General features: G+C 42.5%; 1 protein-coding gene and 1 long non-coding RNA gene across 8 annotated transcripts in view; one reads left to right on the forward strand and one right to left on the reverse strand.

Moving 5' to 3' along the window:
• Positions 1-14076, forward strand: part of USP54 (ubiquitin specific peptidase 54) — a 172730-nt gene extending 158654 nt beyond the window's left edge. For all 5 annotated transcript variants that reach the window (XM_061634613.1, XM_061634615.1, XM_061634614.1 and 2 more), the window contains exons 22-23: positions 5161-5350; positions 13036-14076. In XM_061634613.1, the coding sequence (XP_061490597.1) occupies positions 5161-5350; positions 13036-13685 (840 nt within the window). In that variant the 3' untranslated portion in view covers positions 13686-14076. The remainder of the gene's footprint in view (positions 1-5160; positions 5351-13035) is intronic.
• Positions 5161-22160, reverse strand: part of LOC133388638 (uncharacterized) — a 28589-nt gene continuing 11589 nt past the window's right edge. Inside the window, exons 3-6 of one of the 3 annotated variants that reach the window (XR_009763871.1) lie at positions 16988-17074; positions 10396-10564; positions 5868-6013; positions 5161-5472 (exon numbers count right to left, since the gene is read on the reverse strand). This is a non-coding gene — a long non-coding RNA (uncharacterized LOC133388638). Of the gene's footprint in view, positions 5473-5867; positions 6014-8901; positions 10565-16987; positions 17075-22160 lie in introns of those variants that run through there. The other 2 variants (XR_009763870.1, XR_009763869.1) reach the window with 2 other exon arrangements.

Below are 22160 nucleotides of genomic sequence, written 5' to 3' on the forward strand. Positions count from 1 at the left end.
CCTTTTCTCGAGTTAGTGAGAACATTTAACATCAACATAAAATCGAGTCTTCAGTGTCATCAGCCCAGTTCTCTGGAATGCTCTGCCAACAGGGATTCAGCAGGCGCCTTCTGTTTTAACTTTTAAATGCCTGCTGAAAACCTTTCTGTTCTGCCAGGTTTATGCAGGCAATTAAGAAGATGCCTTTTTGCAACAGTTGACCTTTGTTTTTATTGTATTTTTAATGTTTTTATCGTATGGTTGGTTGGTGGTTTTAACTTGTTGTAAACCGCTTTGATGTTTTTAACAAAACTCTATACAAATATATTTATAAATAATTAAAATTCATAGTGATTTTTTAACCTTTAAGCCCTTTCATGGCTTGGGATCAGTGTTTCTAATGGACTCCTTCCTCCCATGCATACCTATGCAGACACTGACGGCTTCAGAGGCCTTTCTCAGGGTGTCCCTGCTGAATAAGGTATGGCAGGTGGCTATGAGACAGAGCGCTTTTGGGGGTGGCACCTCCACTCTGGAATGCTCTCCCTTTATTATTTTCCCTGGTTCTTCAATATGTTTTAGCTTTAAACTGTATTGACTTGCTGTGATCTCTGTTTTATGCTGTATTGTACTTTTACTGTTACAGTAACACCTTAGTTAACCTAGTTACCTAGGAGTAATTTGCTATTATTATTACACCCATCACCTGAGACTCATCTTGCTGTACTCCATTATGATTTTTTTATTTTGTGAAAGAGTTCAGATTTGTGTGTACTAGCATGTTTTGCTTGCAGCTTAACGGTTGTTTTGTTTGACTGCTGCTTCCCAGGTCTACAAAATCAGAAAGGAAACTGTACTAAAACTGTGGTAAAATTGCCATGTCAGGGTTATCAAATCAGAGAACTGTTCTGTGTGTATAATTTAATAATCTTGGTGTGGATATATAATTGGTTTTTTAAAAGAATATAGGTATTCCTTTGAATCGTTTTTCTACTTTCAAAAAGGGGGATTTGAATATTCTCTGTCATATCTCAAAGTTGTAATCTGCTGTTATTGTTATCTGCTGGCTTCAAAATTAGAGTTGCAGAATTCCTTTCATCCTCTCCCTGTTCTTCAATGGTTTGGTGAAGTGTGGGATTGCTGAAAAGATAACACACCAAATTCAAGTTATGGATAGAATTAAACCCAAGCCGCCTTATTTATCTGATGTCTGTTCATTGCATGTACCAGAGATCTTGATGCATCAGCATCACAATCTACAAAATAAAAAACTGTACACCTCTGTTAATGTTTCATTATATCCACCCTTCAGCTTCCTGTGAGGTTTATTTGTGTTGTCCATGTACTTAATTTTTTAATCTAGGGACAGCCAGCATGGTGCTGTCCAGATATTACTGGACCACAACTGTTAATGCCTGACCATTGGCTATGCTGCCTAGGGCAGATGGGAGTTGGAGTGCAAACGTGTCTGGAGGGCATCACATTGACTACCCTTGTTCATCATCGATCTTTCTTCCTCTTAATTTACAATAATATTGCGTTGTTTTTTATGTAGACCATGGGGTGTTTTATTTATTTCAAAAGTAAGTTTCAGTTATTTTGTTCATGTCAGTATTTATAGTCAAATGTTTATATCAGCTTTGGGGAGGGGAGTTTAAAATAACTATACAATTCACCAATAGGCAAAAAGCCTTGCTGTTTAAGAATGTATATACCTATAGGCCACACATATTTCTATCAAACTTTAAAAAGCAGGGAAATTGGGCAGCTATAGTGAATGCACCAGGGCAGCAGGAGACCTGACCTCCTCTCTGAGATATTGTACTGCCCTACAAATTTGTCAAAATGCAAACACCATTTGGGTTGGTCTTTCACAGTACAATCCACTTGCTGTGTAGCTTGGAAGAATTTGGTAACATGTACCTCTGAGCATATGGTGAGTGGTAGCAACACCTGCCATCTCCAAAGATGGAGAATTACTTTTTTGGATCTTTGTTGGTGTTCTTACTTTGTTTCTTTCCTGTGTTACTAATGTTTCTATAGAGAATCTAACCTAGAAAATTATATTTTTCGCATTATTTATAGCGTAGATATGTGTCAAATTTATTTTTATTAATTTCAAAGCCCTTTTTATTGGCCAACGTCATATGATGGTGAAGACAGCCTTTTGTGTTTCAAATTTGAGGTTATGTTCTTTTTCTGTTTTGGGTGCATTAACAGCTGAAACTGTAGTTTGATGTAAAATCAAACTGATTACAATATGTTGCTACTTCAGCAATGACTCTAGCTGTTGGAAAAAAGAGGATGCATGTTTTCAGCCTGCTATGTTTAAACCACTTCATTTAAGGCAAGGTGGGCACAGTCAATTAAAAACATAGAGCACACCTAGAATTTTGTTAGAATATATGTCACCTCCCACTGTTTTATCTTGTGCAAATTTAAACACTCCTGAGGTCCACTGGAGACTATTCTGCAGAAGTCAGTGCCATTATTCCACAATTATGTTTGGAGTTTTTTAGTGTAAATTTTGCAAAGTGTTGTACTTCACATATTCACAGAAGTAGAAACAAAAGAAACTTGGCCTGCCCAAGATGCATGCTTTCAGCCTGCTATGCGTAAACTACTCCACTTAAGGAAAGGTGGTCATGGTCAATTAAAAACATAGAGCACACCTAGAATTTTGCTAGACTATATTTCACCTCCCACTGTTTTTTCTTGTGCAAACTGGGACACTCCTTATGTCCATTGGAAACTATTCTGCAGAATAGTCAGTGCAATTATTTCACTATTGTTTTTGGAGGTTTTTCTAGTGTTGCAAAGTGTTGCAGTACTTCACATATTCACAGAAACAAGCAAAAGAAAATGATTTACTATAGGAAACTTCACTAAAATTGCAAAGTAAATCAAACATATTTAAAGTGACTATCTGAACTCTGTCAACTGTCTCAATATTGTTGCTTCCTCCTTGTTAAAACATGATCAGCACAGCATGTCTTCTTTCTGTTATTTGGGCTGATTGCAGGTGTTGTCACCACTCATCATACGCTCAGAGGCACATATTACCAAATTCTTCCAAGCTCCACAGGAAGTGGATTGAACTGTGAAAGACCAACCCAAATTGTGTTTGCATTTTGACAAATTTGTAGGGCAGTACAATATCTTAGAGAGGAGGTCAGGTCTCCTGCTGCCCTGGTGCATTCACTATAGCTGCCCAATTTCCCTGCTTTTTAAAGTTTGATAGAAATATCTGTGGGCTATAGGTATGTTCTCAAACTACAAGGTTTTTTGCCTATTAGTGAATTTCTCTGCTTTTTAATCTGGGAGGTAAGAAATAGGATCCTGTGCAAGTTTGCTGAGAATGGATTGATCATTTGCATGCTTATTTTCAGTGGGATTTCCTCCCCTGCAATCATACTTAGGATAGGTGAAACTGACCACAGGGGATGGGGAGGAGAGGAGGAGGGAGGGGAGCAGGTGGAAGGGAGAGGAGGAGGGCAGGTTTGATCATTTGCCTGTTTCTTGAGTTCAGTGGGATTTACTTCCATGCAACCATGGTTAGGATAGGTAAAACTGACCATGGGGGGAGGAGAAGTGGGACAGATGGAGGGAGAGCTTGAGTGGGCAGAGGAGGAGAGGGGAGGAAGAAGGGAGAGGGAGGGGAAAGGCAGGTCTGATGATTTGCATGCTTATTGAGTTCAATGGGATTTACTTCTGTGCAGTCATGTTTAAGATAGGTAAAACTGGCCATGGGGAGGGGGGGAGGGGAGAGGGGAGGAGGAGGAAGAAGAAAGGCATTGGAAGGGAATGGGGATGGAGGGACAAAGGCAGCAGGAGGGAAAGGGCAAAAGAGAGGCGATGGGAAGGAGGAGGGGAGGGAAGGTTTGATCATTTGCATGTTTGCTGAGTTCAATGGGATTTACTCCTATGCAATCATGCTTAGGATAGGTGAAACTGACTTGGGGGAGAGGAGAGCAGGAAGGGGAGGGAGGGAGGGGAAGGGGAGGAGATTGGGTGAGTGGGCTGGCATTGGGCAGAGGGGAAGCCCCTTTCCTTTGCAAAAGGAAAACATTATGAACAGTATTATTCTTTTTCAGTGTTTCCCCCATCTTTTTATTCTACAGCAGGAACATGCCACCCAAATTTAAACCGAAGCTTTCACTGGCAACATCCACACCAGACCTTTATCCCACTTTAGGCAGTCATGGCTTCCCCCAAAGAATGCTGGGAAGTGTAGCTAGTGAAAGTTGCTAGGAGATGCCCTGTACCCCTCACATACCTTCAATCAGAGTGGCTGACTGTTAAACTAGTCTGGCCACTGGAGCTCAGTCAGTGGAATAGGAGTCTTCTCTCAGTACCCTTCACAAACTACACTTCCCAGGATTCTTTGGGGGAAGCAATGACTGTGAAATAAAGGTCTGGTGTGGGTGTGGCCCCCTGATTAGCCAAGCCAAGCAGCTGCGAGTCTGGCTTTTAGAATACTAACAATTGGTTCTTACTGAGCATGTCTTGGCTTATCATTCAATGACTAAAATACTAAATTTCTTAATTAAAATTCAGGTAGGCATTTTTTAAAACTTTTAAACTGCAGAAGATGAAGATTAGTGTGTGGGGCAAGGTCAGTAATAGGATTACAGGTACACTGTGAACATGGCTGATTTTTAATTAATTTCAACGATTATGACAGAAAAAAGTCCAAAGGGGTCTGGTTTTTAGACTTTGAACTTTCGATTCTCTCTCACTGTTTTGTTTATCGCCATGAAAATTTAGAGGGTTGTTAAGCAAGCATTTCTGAGTTCAGGACTATATATTTTGTAAGGTTTTGTTTTGAAATGAGCTTATGGGAAGCATCAGAATGGCATGCGGGGGTATTTTCCATTTAACATTGCGGAATGCGAAAAATCCATGCTGGCTATAGTATACAGCCACTCTCATGGCTTTTAAATAGCTTTTAAAAAAAGAAAAGAACACACGACAATATTTTTTAAAGTTCTGGGAAGTGTAATGGCCACACCTACAACTTTTCTCATTCTCTTTATAAGCAGATGCATGCCCTTCTTGTAGTGACCTTATCGGTTTCTTGTTTCTGCACTCTCCCATTTGTTACCCTCGTTCTGTTCTTGCCTGGTCTACCAATTCTGTGTTTAATCATCATTTTCAACTCTATTTTCCTTTTGTCAAAAGGAAGCGTCTCATGAGAGGAAAATGCCAGTGGAAGCGAGACACCGTTCCTCCAGCACCACTTCCCTCACTTTCCCTCACGATTCTCCTCCTGTGTTACCCTTTGAACCCCAGCACTATTCAACTCAACTGCAGCACCTCTGCCATGATGCACCAGTGCCTAGCATGGTGGGCAAGACACCTCGACAATCAGGTAATCACTGGGCTCTTCCTTCTCTTGTGTGATAGGAACTTTAATATATGGCTCTTTCACCAGTTGTAGTACAGTTCTCTGGCTGTGGTTTTCTGTAATAGCGATGTTTTGATCCCGAGTGTCTGCAATGATAAATACCCTTTCATCCATATGTTTTAACACACCATGCTGCTCCATCAATACTGTAGCAAGTAGAGATATAAAATAACACGTTCATCTTTAGCCCCAGTTACATTAGCAGTATTTTTTAGTCATGCTATAATGGTATTTCTGGACACGGCTATGGCTATCCCTTCCTTCCCCTCCCACAACAACAATAAAATAAAAAGGTGTGAGTAGAATTGGCAATTTATATATATATAAATACATAATTAAACATAGTACACTGATCTGACCACCCAACTTTTACTCTTGAATTTTAACCCCACATGTTTTTACTGGTCAACAACTCAAAGCAATATATGGTCAAATCTTAGTCCTGACTTGTAACAACTTTACATTCAATGGAGAACACTACCTGCAACTGCAAGGCACAGCTATGGGGACTTGCATGGCTCCATCATATGCGAATCTCTTTATGGGTAAACTGGAACAGGAGATCGTCAAAAAGGCCATCAACAAACCACTTATATGGTGGCGATACATTGACGACATCTTTATGGTCTGGATGAATGGTAAAGAGAGTTTGGAACAATTTAAAAATTACATCAACTCTATCCATCCCTCTATTAAGTTTACATTTAATAGTACAAATGACAATCCACACATCCCTTTTCTGAATGTCCTTCTTACCATTGAAAACAACAAAATAGCCACTGATCTCTACAGCAAACCCACTGATGCCCACACCTATTTAAATTGGAAATCCTGCCATCCTAGGCATATAAAGAAGAACATTGTGTATAGCTTAGCTCTGAGAATCAAACTTATTTGCAACACTGAAGATAAATACCAGAGAAGGATCAGTGAACTTAAAGAACACCTTCTTCGAAGAGGATATTCTCCACATATTATCAATTGCAACATCCACCGAGCCTCCATTCTGTCCAGAGAAAACCACCTCCATCATACTGAGGTGTCAAAGAGCAGAGCAATGGATTCCGTTTGTGGTAGATTTCCATCCAGCATCTCCTAACTATCACCGAGCAATCAAGGAGAGCTACCCATTGCTGGCAAGCTCTGAACATCTTGCTAGAGCCATCAGCAGGCCTCCTGTTGTAGCATTTCGCCAACCTCCTAATTGGCGCAGACTGTTGGTGAGAGCTGTGCTTAAGCCACCTATCACCAATCCAGGGTCTCATCCTTGTCACTCCAAATGCTGTATCACCTGTGTGTACCTCAGGGAGACAGCCACTTTTACAAGCACTAGGACAGGCAGGACATATTACATCAAACAGAACATCACCTGCAGGTCCTACAATATAGTTTACATCATCGAGTGCAAAAGACCAGGATGTCATATCCGATATGTAGGAAAGACCACAACTGACCTACGCGCACACTTCAGGAACCACAAGTCGGCAATCTTGACAAAAAAAGTGGAGCAACCAGTTGCAAAGCATTTTAACATCGAGGGTGTCACAGCCTGCTGGAACAGCGATAGAGATGCCAGCAGATCCAGCAGCATTGACCAAAAGGGAGAACTTTTGGATTTACTTTCTGGACACATTGGCACCACATGGCCTGAACCTGGAGGACAGTACCACCACTACTTAGCTTCTGCCAATGAAGCCCCTCTGAGCATTCCATCCTCAAAGCTCTATAACTGCCACCTTGGTAACAGCATATGTATGTTGGCAGCTGATGAAGGCGGAAGCTGAAACGTTTTGTTAATATAATAAAAACCTCTGTTTGGTTAATCACAATTATGTTTATATATATATATATATATATATACACATACACACACATACACTAGGCGTGTCAAGTTTGATGGAGGAATGAGATGAAGAATATGGATCATTTCCCCAGCTTACCAACACCCATATACCCTATCCATCATTGAAGCCATTATTATTGAGAATGAGCGCCATTACAGGTTTTTCTCCATCCATTGCTGTAAGTCAGCTCCTGTTTTTTGTTTTTGAGGGCAGATGGGAAAATACTTGCCTTGTCCTACTCACTCTGGACCTGCCTTCAGGAGGGGAGAGGATGTACGTTATTTTCCCCCAAAGTGGACCCTATCAGTAGTAAGTACACTGGTTATCCAGTGTGAGGGGCATTGGTCAGATTTTGCCCATAGCTCAATATTGTCCCCAAAGCACTGAACTTTGCCCTTCCCATAGAAATGAATGGCAACTATTTACTTACCTGGAGGAAAATAAAGCAACCTTGCATTTAATCACCAATCTGATAGCTATAGGCAACCAGGAAATGCATGAAGATGAGTGTGTATGGAATTCCATGTAGCTGAATGAGGGGACCAGAAGAGGAGGGATGGGGTGCTCTCTTCTTCCTCCAAACCCAGCCTAGAAATAAAGAGGGCTGCCAGAGGAGGGAAACCCCCTCTCCTGCACCTTGCATAAAGATGCACTGGGCTGCTGCAGGAGGACTAATCCAGTCCATTCCCTGCCAGCCCCCCAGCAAGCTAGTACAGCATTCTTTCATTTATTTATTATTTATTTCATTTATGCCCCACCTTTCTTTTCATGCTAGAAACCCAAGGCGGCTTGCATATGGTTCCCAGGCGGTCTCCCATCCAGGCACTGACCAGACCTGACCCTGCTTAGCTTCAGCAGGGTGCTGGCCTCATGTGCCTTCAGACCATAGCCTGGGGATTGTTTTTTGCAGACTGTTAATGTTTATGGATGTATTTACCAGGCTAATGTAAAGGCATACATTTGGGGGGACATGATTTGGAGGGGAGGCTAAGCCTTCCCAGGTCAATCCAGTATTTGATGAAAAGTAGGATTTGCCTTTTCTCAGATTTCAGCATACTTTCCTTATAAAAGTGGAAGCCATTGAAAAATAAGCTGCCCCCAATATGCAAGAAATATGTATTGTTTCAGAAATATGTATTGAAGGGGTCCTTGGCAAATCTCTGCTGATTTTTTTGGTTTCTTGTTCTTCATCTTTAAGCAGCTAGATTCTTTGCATATTTACCTAGAAGCAAGCCCACTCTGTTCACTCGGGCTTGGTTCCTTGTAAGTGTGTTCAGGATTACAGCTTTAGTGACAGAAGTTCAGTAATTTAGGTGGCACTCCATCTTAGGTAAAACCCTGTGTGTTAATGATCAAATCCTTATTTCAAAGTCCTAGAATCATGCAGCACAGCCCACCAGGCACTGCTATTCTACAATTACATTAATCTCAACAAACCAGTACTATGCTCTTACTGAAACAAATGGAGGTTGTGCAGCAGCAGTGCCTAGTGGGTTGTGCCGCAAAACTCTTAAATTAGTTTGCAAAGCAATACAGTAATACAGGTAAACAAAGTACATGCGTTCTTGGACAATACTTTTTGTAAAAGAAACTTTGGTACTAGAGGGAGGAATAGCACAGAAACTTCAATAGGGATAGGTTCCTACAGCACAAAAAAGAAGAGCAGTTCAATATATTTCAGCAAACTTTTTATTCAAAACTAGCAATACACATGTCTGAAAGGAAACAACCAGGTCAGGAAAGCCTTCCATACAGACCACTTGAAGGCTTCTTCCAAAATGTATCCAGGGATGCCTGCCTTGCCTTTTCTCTTTCATCATGTGGCATCTTGCTATAGCAACCTAAAGCTTTGAGCACAGTTCTCCTCTCCGGACATTCAAGCAAGCAGACAAGGGGCAGCCACCACCCCCCTGTGCTTGTCTCTCTCTCTCTGCCACCCTCCCCTACACTCGAGCAGATGCATCTGCAGTAAACAGTGCTTCCAGGGCATGCGAAGCACTGTTTACTGTGGAGACGCCTGTGCCACCTGGCAGAGAGCGCCATTCCAGCCAGGCGTGAGAGAGCTGCCTGCAGCAGCCGCAATCCAGTAGACAAGAAGCCACATTCTGTGTGACCCCCACACACACCCTGCACCCAAAAAAGACTTTGTGGAAAGGGTATGGTAACTGAGGTATCATTCAGGATCTGCTTACACCATCCCAGTCTAAAGAATCTTGTCTATAGTGTTGCCTCTTGAGCTCAAATATACAGCAGTGGATCACAGCACTTATTCCAGGGGTACATTGGGAGTTTTGAGAGACAGCCATGAGTATAACCTCTTCTGGTCACAGACACACCACTTAGTTTTCTATGAAGTCTGGGTAAAAATTGGATTTAGAAGAATTAAAACAGATCCTCTTGATTTTGCATAATTTTGCACAGTGTCCCCTCAAAACCATCATGTGATTTAAAGCTTACCTTGGTAGACTACACAATAAAAATCACAGATTTGGTGCTTGCCAGCACCACAAAAACATTAATCCAAGGCATGAATCCACAGGGATCTTGATGACTTTGAGGAAGAATTACAAAACCACCACCAAATCACAGAACACGTGTAGACATAGATATGACCTATGATTTCATGGTGGTGTTGACCCCTTGTAAAAAGTATGAGGTTCTATAAAGATACATGCCTCAGATCCATGTTTTTGTACCATGGCATCACTAAGTAGCATCAAATCCATAACTTTTATGGATCAGTCAGTGGAGACAGATGTTATATGTGAGTTAGTGGTGGTTGGTGGAGGGGCAAGCCATGAAAAACATGCAATTTCAAGAGTTTTATTGGATCAGATGTGGGTGTGTGCATGTGTTTTCTCTTTCACACACGCACGCTTCTTACTCTTCCTCATTTGCCTCCCAGTCTGCTCCCCTTTCACTCTTCTCTCTCTCATTCTGCTTTCTGTTCAGCTGCTCAGGTGATCTCAGCCTTGAAAAGCACAGAGCTGAAAGAAGTGAGAAAGAGCATCACTCTTCCAACTTCCTCCTTCAGCTCTATATACTTTTCAAGGGAGAAAAAGGTAACCACCCCCAGAAGAAGAGGGCAGTAAGGGGGCTCAGAGGATTTGTTGAACATCAGGCGGATTCCTCAAGGGTACCACATCGTTGGCCCCAAGTTCATACCATTCAGTCTGCTGTAATATGAGTGAAGTCTGTGTTCAGATGCTAATAGGTGATTCACTGCCAAAATGTCCCAGGTTGGTTTAGTGTAGTTTAATTTTTCTGCTGTTGTAGGGCTTTGCTTGTCTATCTTCACTTTAAATCTTGTGGAGAGAGCCACATTTTTGTTCACCTGGGAAAAGAGTGAGTAGTAAAAGTTTAATTCCTCCTCCAACACAAAAGGCACAGCCTGCAAATCTGGAACTCTTCTCCAGACAGGGTGGCCTCTTGAGTTTCAGTCCTGCCTTCCGACAGATTGGGGTCTTGTGGCTTCTGGCCCTTTTTCGTGGAGCCAAAGCAACCACTGTTAACCAATTACAACAGATGTGGGGAACCTTTAGCCCTCCAGATGTTGCTGAACTTACAACCCCCATCATCCTTGGCCATTGACCATACTTGCTAGAGTTGATGGGAGTTGTAGTTCAGCAACATCTAAAGTTACAACTTCCCATCAGGAATTATTCAGTCCTTTCTACCCTTTTCTCTCCTTCAACTGGCTTTGGTGGTGGTGGTGGTGGTGGTGGTGGTAAGATACTATTGAAAGATTCGTTGGGCCGCAGGGCTCCCAGCCAGCTCTGTGACTGTCTGTCTTAGCTCAGCAATGAAAGAGGCAGAGTTGTCACCTGGATCAACATGACCCCCTTTTTCCAGCATACCTTCTGGTCTTGGTCTTTGTGAAGTAGAATTGTGCCATCTTTATGATTAATCAAAAGAAGGATGCACTTAGGCAGTAAAAGAGATGACGTGAAGACTACTCTGACACTGGTGACTATATTGGGGTGCCCAGATTTCTGTCACACAGTTCTGAAGCAGACTACCTGAAAACTTAGTGGAGACCCAAAATGGGGGTGAGTGGCCCAAAATGGGGATGAGTGGGACCCTCTTGTGAGATTCAGAATGCCCAGCTCTTCCAGCAGTCACTGGAGTGAGTCTCTTCTCCTAGAATTCCTCAGGTGAATATGCTGCCTAATATGAAAGACCAAGGTTCCATGCTTACTAAAAGCAGGTGTGGAGGGAGTGGAAATAGCATCCTTGTAGGGAATGCTTGACTTCCACACCCAACTCTGATCCTCCCAGTTTCAAGAGAGAAGGAAGGTTGCAGTAAGGAGGCTGCCTCAAACAATAAATGGCGTATAGAGTAGCCATTCTCACCCTAACATTCCTTAGCTGCCCAAATTGGCAATTCCGGGGTGAAGACGCAATTATGGGGGTCATTGGTGAACATTGACATTACTGTAATCTGTTATTTGTTCTTGGCATGTTGAAAGCACATAGTATGTTGAGATCTTTCCCCCCATAGTGGCACTCACAGGGGCAAACACAATACTGCAGTTACAAATTGGTTTGGGGTGGCATGCACCATTCATTCATTGAGATTGCTTGAGATTCTGGCCTGTGTGCTTTTAAGCAATTTTTAGGATTTTCCAGAGATTAGCAGTTGGGTGGGAGTGGATTGAGAATTCTAAAATGGGAGATTAGAAAAGACAAAATACCTTAAAATAGAGACGTCTTGGCTAAACCAAGGCTAAAAATATGGTCCATTACTAATCTATTGGCACATTGTCCTGTTCTCACAGGGCTCCTTAAGGAGGCAAGGGACTCCCAGCAGAAACACAAGTGAATGCAGCACAAGGGCAGTATCCAGGGTCAGTCCAAAGTCAGAGTCCAGAGCCTACCTCAAAACCCAGGGGGTCAGGCAAGAGTCAGGGTCAGAGCAATTCAAGGTCAGATGCCAAGCAGTCTGTAAACAATGCAGGTAAGGGGCAAGGCAAGAGACAGGTCCAGGGTCTACAGGCAATCTTTAGACAGGGCAGATACAGAGCTGGTGTATAGACATTGTTCCAGCAGCAATCCCCACCTAACCCTGGGGGTCTTATGCTGGAGCTGCTGAACCACACCCCAAATCTCAGCTGACTCCCATTGATCACCTTTACTCTCAAGGAGTTCTTTACTCCTGGAGTTGGACACTCCTCCAAGTCTCCAGGTTTCCATCTGGCTTCTCCCTTGGGCTTGGGGACTGTTCAGCCTCAATGTCAGAGACCAAACTTGCCCCCCCCCCGCCCCGGTGTAGACTGTCCATTCTGGGCCTCGTCATACGGCCCTGGCTCCTCACCCTCAGATAAAGCCTGAGCCAGGGCTGAGTCCAATACAGAAACTTCCTGGTCTTTCTCTAATGAAGACTCCTCTGATGATGACTCCCCTGGTTTGGGACCTGACACACATAAATGTCCAAGCTGCTAATTAATCTCAGCCTAAGGGATGTCTGTTGTCACCCTGGTGACTGACTTAGAGCAATTCTTGCAACACATTTTTCTTCTTCTGCACTTGAGCAGTCTTTGGTCTTCTCAAGGGATGTGCTCTCATAAAGAAATAAGTGAACTGCGGTTTATGAAACTAGTCTGCTACAACTCATGGCTCCTGCAGTCTTGGTCTGCTTCAGCCACAGAATATATATAGAAAGGGTTTAAACATGAATGTTGTTAGGGTTTAATTCTGAAGGACTCAGACTCGTTTGTTGGTAACTTTCTAGGTATATTGTTGATACATATTAGTTTTGTCATTCTGCTTGGGGCAAAGAAATTAAATTCTGTTTCTTTTTCTCAGGAAATCAGAAGAACATCGAAAAAAATCTGGTTGTGCCTGACAGGGGTGAATCTTTCCAAGGTGAAGACAACCCAGCTGTGGCACTGAGTTATGGGAGCCTCACTTACAAACAGCAGGGCCTACTTTCTCAGGGGCAGAGACCTCTTCTTAATAAACATTTAGGAAGCAAAGAAACACCAGGCACCTCTGGCCACTGGCTGCAGATCAGTCACACTTCCAGACAAACAGCAACACTGCCGGACAGGCAAACAATACATTGGGGATATGTTGCTCAAACAAGCAGGGGACCACAAGAACGTTTACTCCAGCAGCCACTGCAGCAAGGAAAGCATACCGTTTGTGGCACTGATTGTAGACCATCAGTTGGCATGAACTACAGTACATTATGTATGTCCCAAGGAGCTTCAAGAGACATGGATGGCTTTCAAGGTTGTCCTGTGCCACCTGCACATGCTAAGGCTCCAGGTCCAAGGAGGGTAGATATGCCCCCAGATGAAGACTGGCGGCAGAACAGTTATACCTCTCAGCCTGGAGCAAGGAGAATGTTGCCAGTGCACATGATGGATGGAACGTACCCATCCACTTCTGAAATGTACCGCAAGATTTTGGCCCGTGCAGGTGCTGCTTCCGTGCACAACAGTGACTGGTGATGTTTCATAACAGAACAATCATGTCTGGAGGCAGAAACAGGTTGTCTGAACTGTCATTACTGGAATGCAGCTGATAACAAGACCAGGGCCGGTTGTAAAGGGTGGCTAGGTTGAGCACTGGCCCGAGGGCCTCTGGAGGCTGGAGCTACAGGGGGGCCCTCAGCAGCCCCTCCGCGCGCACCCTGTGATCCGCGCCCCCCCTTACCTGTCTGCTGTCTTTTACCATTGCCCTTAACAAAGATGGCAGCCGCAATTTCCCTAAGGTACTGAAGCCCCGGCCTCCATCTCAGTTGATGGCAGAGATGCACGTGCGTAGCACACACGCGTGCCATCAACAAAGATGGCGGCGGAGGCGTCGTCCCCTTAGGGAAACTGCGGCCGCCATCTTGGTTAAGGGCAATGGTAAAAGACAGCAGACAGGTAAGGGGGGGTGCGGATCGTGGGGGGGTGGGGTGGGGCTGAAGACAGCTGTGCGTGCGTGCATGCACGCATGCACACCAGGGCCCAGGGCAAGCTGATGCCCAAGGGCCCCCGCGTGCCTGGAGCTGGCCCTGAACAAGACAGCAAGCTTTTTTCAGTTGGTGTCTGTGCCAGTCTTGTCTTTAAAAGTAACTATACAATAAGTGGAAGCTAATTGCACTGTGTTTCTGTACTGCTGAAATCACTGTCTATGGGGAGCTTTTCAGTGACTCCATTCCCAGTCTCTCTCCACAGGAAATGGTTTTAGGCCTGCTAGCAGTGGAAGGAGAGCAAGATGAAAATGAAATCTGTTGTTGACCACAGGCTATATTTTAAAGGACTTAAGTCATGAACAGTGTCACTAGTAATCCCACATGCCACCTACTGTTCAGTTTTGAGTTATTCTTCTTAGATGGGACGTGGAGACTGATAAACTTCCCATGCTTACCCAAGTTAAAAATTTGGCAGTGTTTATGGGTTAATATGCCAACTATATCATTCTTTGTGCTGAGATGTTAGGCACAGATGACTGTTGTAGGTGCTAGTGTGGACTGGAAACAAGGAGTAGGTCATGTGTAAACCAGGCCTTCTCCCATTTCCTCAGAGCAGACTAACAGTGCTTCAATAGCCGAGACTGTTAAGGCTGCACAATTATAACATTGTAAACATAGAATCACTTAAACTATTTTAGGGTCAAACATATTTGCCTTTGTAAATATTTTTCAAATAAATTTATGAAATAGTTACATTTATTGGGTGGTGTGTGAATTGCTTTTTAAGTCTTTCAAACGGGTGATCCAAAAATTTGCATTCTACAATTTTTGCATGCTCATTAGCTCTCAGCTCTATTCACATCATTTTTCTCTCCTTGCTGTGTTAAATATTTTAACATTTGGCTCCTATAATCTCTCCTTGTCTTGATTTCCCAAAAATAATCAGACTTGTGTGTTCTATGAAAAAATGTATAACAACAAGACTTTTGTCATTAAAAGAGTAATGTGGAGACACATTGTTTAAAGTCCCAATCAGAAGGTCATTGCTCTCATCCTGATCTTTTAAAAAAAGAAAAGAAAAGCTTGAACTTCTCTGTAAAATGTTACAAACCTATGCACATCAGGACCAGGTGATTTAGTTCTGGTAGATACTACTGTTATAGCTGAGGAAAACTTCCTTCACGTTCTTAGTTTTTTTCTTAGAGTCCGCCAGGACTTACACATTTTCTATTTTTTTTAATTAAAACTCATATATTTAAAATTTTTCATTAGAGGGCAATTTTGCATTATAATGCATACATTATAAAAATGGCTTCCAATAAAGGTTGGATATTTGGAAGGTGCCAAATGATAATACATTTAATACCACTTACTGTGAAACCAGCCCAATGTGAGGGCTTTCAAAGCTGACACTGTAACATTTAAAATGATGGTAAGATGGCATTTGACTTAGAAGATGCTCCAGACTGCCAGATTAATTATCTTGATCAGCAGTTGCACTTGCTACATACAGTTATATGCCACAAAATCAGCTCCAGGACCTCAAACTGTGAGGCGAGTATTATCGTATTATTATTAAATTTAATAAATAGTAGTATTATTAAAGTATTATTCTTTACCGAGGTTGGCTGTGGAAACCCTATCCAAGTGTCTGGAGTCGGTGAGTGGCTGGATGGGAAGGAATAAGCTGAAGCTGAATCCTGACAAAACTGAAGTGCTGTTTGTGGGAGACAAGGGAAGGTTGGGGGATACAGACCTGGTGCTTAACGGGGTACATTTGCCCCTAAAAGACCAGGTCCGTAGCCTGGGGGTCATTCTTGACTCCCAGCTGTCCATGAAGGCTCAAGTTTCAGCGGTGAGCCGGGCAGCTCTGTATCAACTTCATCTGATTTTATTTTATTTTTGTTCAATTTTTATACCGCCCAAAGCCTGAAGGCTCTCTGGGCGGTGCACAGCATAAAGTTATTACAACTATAAAGTACAATAAAATCACAATAAAAACATCAAAACATACATTTCAAACATTCAACATCCTAAAACATTATTAGCTACAAGTGATACGGAGGCTACGCCCCTACCTTCCCAACCATCTGCTCCCACCGGTGGTACATGCCCTGGTCACCACTCGCCTAGACTACTGTAATGCGCTCTACGTGGGGTTACCCTTGAAAACGGTTCGGAAATTACAACTGGTACAGAATGCGGCGGCTCGTCTTATTAAAGGCAGCTGCCGGCAATATCACATCACTCCTGTGTTGAAGGAGTTGCACTGGTTACCGGTTGTTTACCGAGCCCAATTCAAGGTGTTGATCTTAACCTTTAAAACCCTATACGGTTGTGACCCAGTTTATCTGAAGGAGCGCCTCCAGCATCGGCAGGGATGCCGCTCAACAAGATCAGCCTCAGAAGACCTTCTCTTGATCCCACCGGTTAAAACAGCTAGACTGGTGAGGACTAGAGAGAGGGCCTTCTCAATAGTGCCCCCCACCCTGTGGAATTCTCTCCCAACTGATCTACGCCATGCCCCGTCTATGATGAGCTTCCGCCGGACCTTGAAGACCTGGCTTTTCAGGCAGGCTTTTGGGGCGGGTTAGGTTCTTACTGTTTTAAATTTTTTAATTGTTTTGTGTACTGTTTTTACCTTGTACGTCGCCCAGAGTGGCTGGACAGCCAGCCAGATGGGCGACTAATAAATAAATAAATAAATTGTGGCAAAATACAGCACAAAGATGGCTATGAAGTAAGTTTCAGTGTATACTTGTTTTAGAATAAAGGGAAAATGTTATTAAATGGATTAGTTCCAAAACTAAAAATAGATTCATGGTCCGATGGGCTGGGCGGAGGGCTTACCTTATTTTAGTGGTGGTAGCAATGCAAAATCCAGGACATTCGGGGGAGGGATGGTGCTCATCAGGGAAGGACTGCCAGTGACTTTCACTGGCACCACAACCAAGACAGCAAAAACAGTAAGTAAGTGAGTATTTTATTTGCGGTCATAGACCCATAGTTTGGATGCAGCAAAGTCTAAAATACAATATAATATAAGTCATTGCATAATCTATAATACAAGAAATAAATACAAACCATTAAGAACCATAATGAACCAAATAAAATAAAATAACACTCTGGCTGCGAAATTCATAAAAGGATATTAACTACAAAAAAGAGGAATACGTATCTGCTGGGCTGCGTGTACAAATTTGGCAACTTGGATGGTAATTTATTTCTCTGATCCAGAGAGTAAATAAACAATCTTAGCTACCGGCGGTTTGTGACTGATTTTCGCCAATATAAAATTAAGGAACTTAATACGAATCTGAGAGTACAAGGGACAGAAGAGGAGGGTATGTTGGAGGGTTTCAATGTTACCAGCACCACAAGGGCATACACGAAGTTCGTAAGGGACCCCCCCCTGAACCACAGAATATAGTGAGTTAAACCTAGCTTTAGAAAAGGCTGAACGAAGTTTAGGAATTGTGAGCAAATCTAAGTAGGAAGCAGGTTTTCCAGGATCAATGTTTAGATTCAAATATAAAGGAGAGCATGTTTTAGTCGCCGAACTAATTGAAGTCTGATAGTCAATGTCCTTAAGTCGGGAGTGAATTATGGCTAGAGCATTACTTGGCAATTGAGATAAGTATTCTCTAGAGAGGCCCATTTGCGTCAGTTTAATTTCCAGTTTTTTGTTCCAATTAGAAGGCCAATTATCTTTCCAGAATAGGGATAAAAATCCGGGAGGAGTATTAGATGATATTTTAACCCAATAATTTACAGTCGTCAGCCAAGCCTGACATTCCATCGAAATAAACCCACATTCTAATCTAAGTGCCGCGGAAGGTACACATCTGGGGACACCTAACAGGCGGCGTAAAAGAATGGAAAGAACAGCCTCAACTGAAGTATTCAATGAATGGAACCAAATTGGGATTCCATATAAAAGTTGGGGGATAATTTTATTTCTAAATATCTGGAAGATTGCTGGAATGAATTGTCCCCCTTTATAATAGAAATATCGCAGCAAACTCTTTAAGGAATTCCTAGCTCTCATAACCACCATTCTTATATGAGTAGACCAGTTCATCGAAGAATGGAAAGTGATGCCAAGGTATTTATATTGGGCTACTTGTTCAATTTGGTGTCCGTTAATTGTCCATACTGGGATGTTTATTCGTTTTGAAAACACTAGGATTTTTGTTTTATCGTAATTAATCATTAGGTGATTCTCTATACAGTATGACATAAACGCTCTTAACATACGTTTGAGGCCTACCTTCGATAGTGAAAGGAGTACGGCATCATCCGCGTATAGCAATAGAGGACAACTCTCAGCTGCTATCTTAGGAGTATGGAAATCGTGAGAGAGGCAGCGTTCATTCAAATCATTTATGAATAGAATGAAAAGGAGAGGGGCTAATATACAGCCCTGTCTCACCCCTGTGGACGTGGGGATGGAGTTTGTTAGCTCGCCGTCCTTTCCACAGCGAACTCGCAGGGAAGTATGTTGGTGCAGATGGTAAATCAAAAATAACAGTCTTTTGTCAATGGAGGTTTTTGATAATTTAGACCAAAGGATATCTTGGAGAATAGAATCAAATGCGGCCTTCAGGTCAATGAAGGCGGCATACAAGCCATTACCCTTGTTTTTACCATACTTTTCCGCGAGGTGGTGTAAAATAAGACAATGATCTAAAACAGAAAAGCCTTTTCTAAATCCTGCTTGTTCCTTGCCCAAGATATTTTGTTCTTCCATCCAAGATTGGAGTTTAATTTTCAGATAGGAAGCATATAATTTGCCGATTACTGATAAGAGGCTGATGGGACGGTAGTTAGAGGGGTCCTCTCTGTCTCCTTTTTAAAAAATGGGAATAACTATTGCTTCTCGCCAGGATGTCGGGAAATGGCCAGTTCCATTAAACCTAGAGAACAGCTTTGCAAGTGGAGAAACCCACCAATCTTGAAAATGTTTTAGAAGCTCGGGAGGGATATTATCTGATCCCGGCGCTTTGCCTACGTTTAACTCGGCAATCAAATTCTTTATTTCAATTTGGGTAACAGGCGACCATGCCGGGAGTGAAAGGGGGTCAGGGGGTGAAAAAGGAATAAAATCCTTAGAGCAGTCATTCTTATACAAAGTCATGAAATAGCGTTCCCAGGTTGGGGGGGGGATGTTACACATGGACGGGGACGAAGATCTAAAAGCATTTGAAATTATAGACCAAAAACTTTTAGAGTTTTTAGTCCTAGACGCACACACAAGCTTGTTCCATTCCTCCTTGACTGCTAGGTTCCTTTTAATTGCAAGTGTTGCCTTATATTTTCGTTTAATTAGAAAATACACTGGAGGGAGATGAGTCAGTTGATGGTGACGATAATTTAGATACACGGACCTCAACTGGCGTTTAAGCAGAAGGCAATCTTTATTGAACCATTTAGAGCCCACAGTTTTACGTAACTTAGTGTCAAAAGATGTGGGAAATATGTTGTTAAGGGCTAAAGTTAAGGAAGCATATGCATTGAAAAGTGCATCTAAAGAATCAGGGTTGATTAATTGCGCCCGGATAGCCGAGGCATTTGGGGATAGCAGATAATCTTCCATCCTAGAGGCTAAGGAGGGGGTCCAGATAGATCTCTTATAATAAAAATAAGAGAGATTTGCCATGGAGTTATAGTTGGAGAGTAAGTGCGACTTCTCAAAGATATGGCATGAAAAGGTAAGAGGAAGGTGGTCACTGTTTAATTTAGTGCCAATGGCAAATGATTCTATCAGATTAAGTAGCTTGTAGGAAATTAACGCGTAGTCAATTACACTGCTTCCGGTCTGCGTTATATACGTATATTCTGCAGAGTCATCAACATGCTCAAGACCGTTCAAGATGATCAAATGATGACAAGCTACAAAGCGAGTTAAGCATATTCCTCCTCTGTTAATCTTAGTATCTTTCGATTTCCTATTAAAGGGAAAAGCAGAATGGTCACATTCCTCTCCACACCATAATTTTGAGGAGAGCAGTGAGCCGTTGTTGGGGCCGATCCTTGCATTAAAATCGCCCATGATTATCAATTGTGTGTGGGGATAAGTGGTCTCAAGATCTAATACATACTGATCTAGCTCGTCCCAGCACTGTTCTATAGAGTTATGAGCCGCCAGGGGAGACATATATACATTAACAAGGAGTACAGAAAATGTATCAAATTCCATTAAAGCTGCCATCGCAAGGGATTTTAAGGGCTATAAGTGGAGTACTTGTATGTCCAAGGAGGTGGAGATACAGATCGCCAAACCTCCTTTTGCTCTACCTTTTGTGGAAGGTGACGCTGGGAGGAATAAGGTAGTGAATCCGTTTAGAAAAGGTTTATAAGTAATCCAGGTCTCTTGGAGAAAAAGGATATTGTATCTGGAAAGACAGAGGATCCAGTCTTGATCGCTTAGCTTAGAGTTCCATCCTGCGATGTTCCATGAAAGGAAATGTAAAGGATACTTAACTAAGGAGGGAAACTTAATAGCATTTAAATTAGAAATGGGAACGTTTGGAAAAGTTAAGAAATCACAGTTATGTATAGGGTGAAGGTGTCAGTTGAGTTCCGTAATTTGGTTTAAGGAGCCAGCAACATCGCTGAATATTGCTCCATTATTAGTACAATATAACTGCTTTGGATTATAATCAATTATAGGAGTTAGAGATGTCCTCTGCCGTGTGGGGGACCCAAGTTCTTCTGGATACAAAAATCTTGATCTAATCCATCCCTCACCGGCCAGTAGAGGGCTATTTAGTTTGTTATTGATTGTACATCCGCCAGGGGTGCTTTGATGAGGAAGCTCAGTCGCGGTCGTTTTAATGGAAGATGACTTTTGTAATGGAGCTTTGGCCGAAGACGAAGTCCTGAGTCGATAGATCAATTGATGAAGCCTGTTAATAAGAATCGCTCTTTCAGTCTCAGGTAACATAGAGTATAGTTCCGCGAGTTGACTTTCCTCGGGTTCCATTTCCTGAGAAAGATCCAATGGCAGGTGAGAATATTCCCCTTTCTCAACAATACTGTTTGTCCTCGGAGAAGGGTCATACAAAATTGGCGGGCAAGCAGACATGCTTGAGTTAGTGATTGGTGGAGGAGTACTATGTTGCCTAGAATGCATAGAAGATATTTCCAGCGAAGGGGGGGGGGACACATTTAGATAAAATCTCTGCACAGATAGGCCCATTCTGCCCAGGGAATTCCTTATTCGAAACATTTGGTTAGCCACAGCGCGAGAGTGGCAAGTAATAATCAAGCGCCATTTGTAAGAAGAATAAGAAAGAATTTTCATAGTTCTTATGAAACTCATGTGCCAGGAAGCAAACATAGATTTACCAATCCAGATGTCCAAAAGTGGGATGCTTGGTTTCGGAAGGCAGCGATCGTCAACTTTACATTTGTAGGAGATAGCCAGTTTGTCAGGTTGTAAAACTAAGTTCCAGTGGGTCGAGAGAAAGCGATTAGTAACCCTCATAGGAGACTGAGGGTCTCTCCCAGAGTGGGGGGTACATTCTCCCTTCTCGTGTGAAGAATTGAGAACCCGAAAGATTGATTTGGAGTCAAAAGAGGCCAATTTGGGGTCGCAGCAGTTTCCCCTATTTGTCGTGCAAGGTTGCTTTGAAGAAGACCTCAGCTTTTGGGGTTCCAGCAGTTTTAACAGAGGTTTAAAATTCATCTTATTGGAGTAGTTAGATTTTAAAATTTTAATATTTTTAGATTTCTTGACATTCTTGGAGTTGGGCAAATTTCTCTTAGTTCTTTTCTTGTTATCCAAACACTTTGGAGGCTCACTTGTGTGTCTCTGGGGTGAAGGTATGGAGGACCGAAACACCTGCACCAAAGTAATAAGTAGCTGGTTGGTTTCTGAAATAAAGGCTTTAATAAGTTTTAATTTTAATGCCTGCTCTACCTGATCAGAAGCCACAGCAGAGGGGACCTCTTCCATCTTCCTATCTGAAGGGGGGGTTGTCTGGCCCTTAGTTAGTTGAAGAGAGTCAATAGTTAAAAA

Source organism: Rhineura floridana, chromosome 7, assembly GCF_030035675.1.
Source record: "Rhineura floridana isolate rRhiFlo1 chromosome 7, rRhiFlo1.hap2, whole genome shotgun sequence".
Lineage (NCBI taxonomy): Eukaryota > Metazoa > Chordata > Lepidosauria > Squamata > Rhineuridae > Rhineura > Rhineura floridana.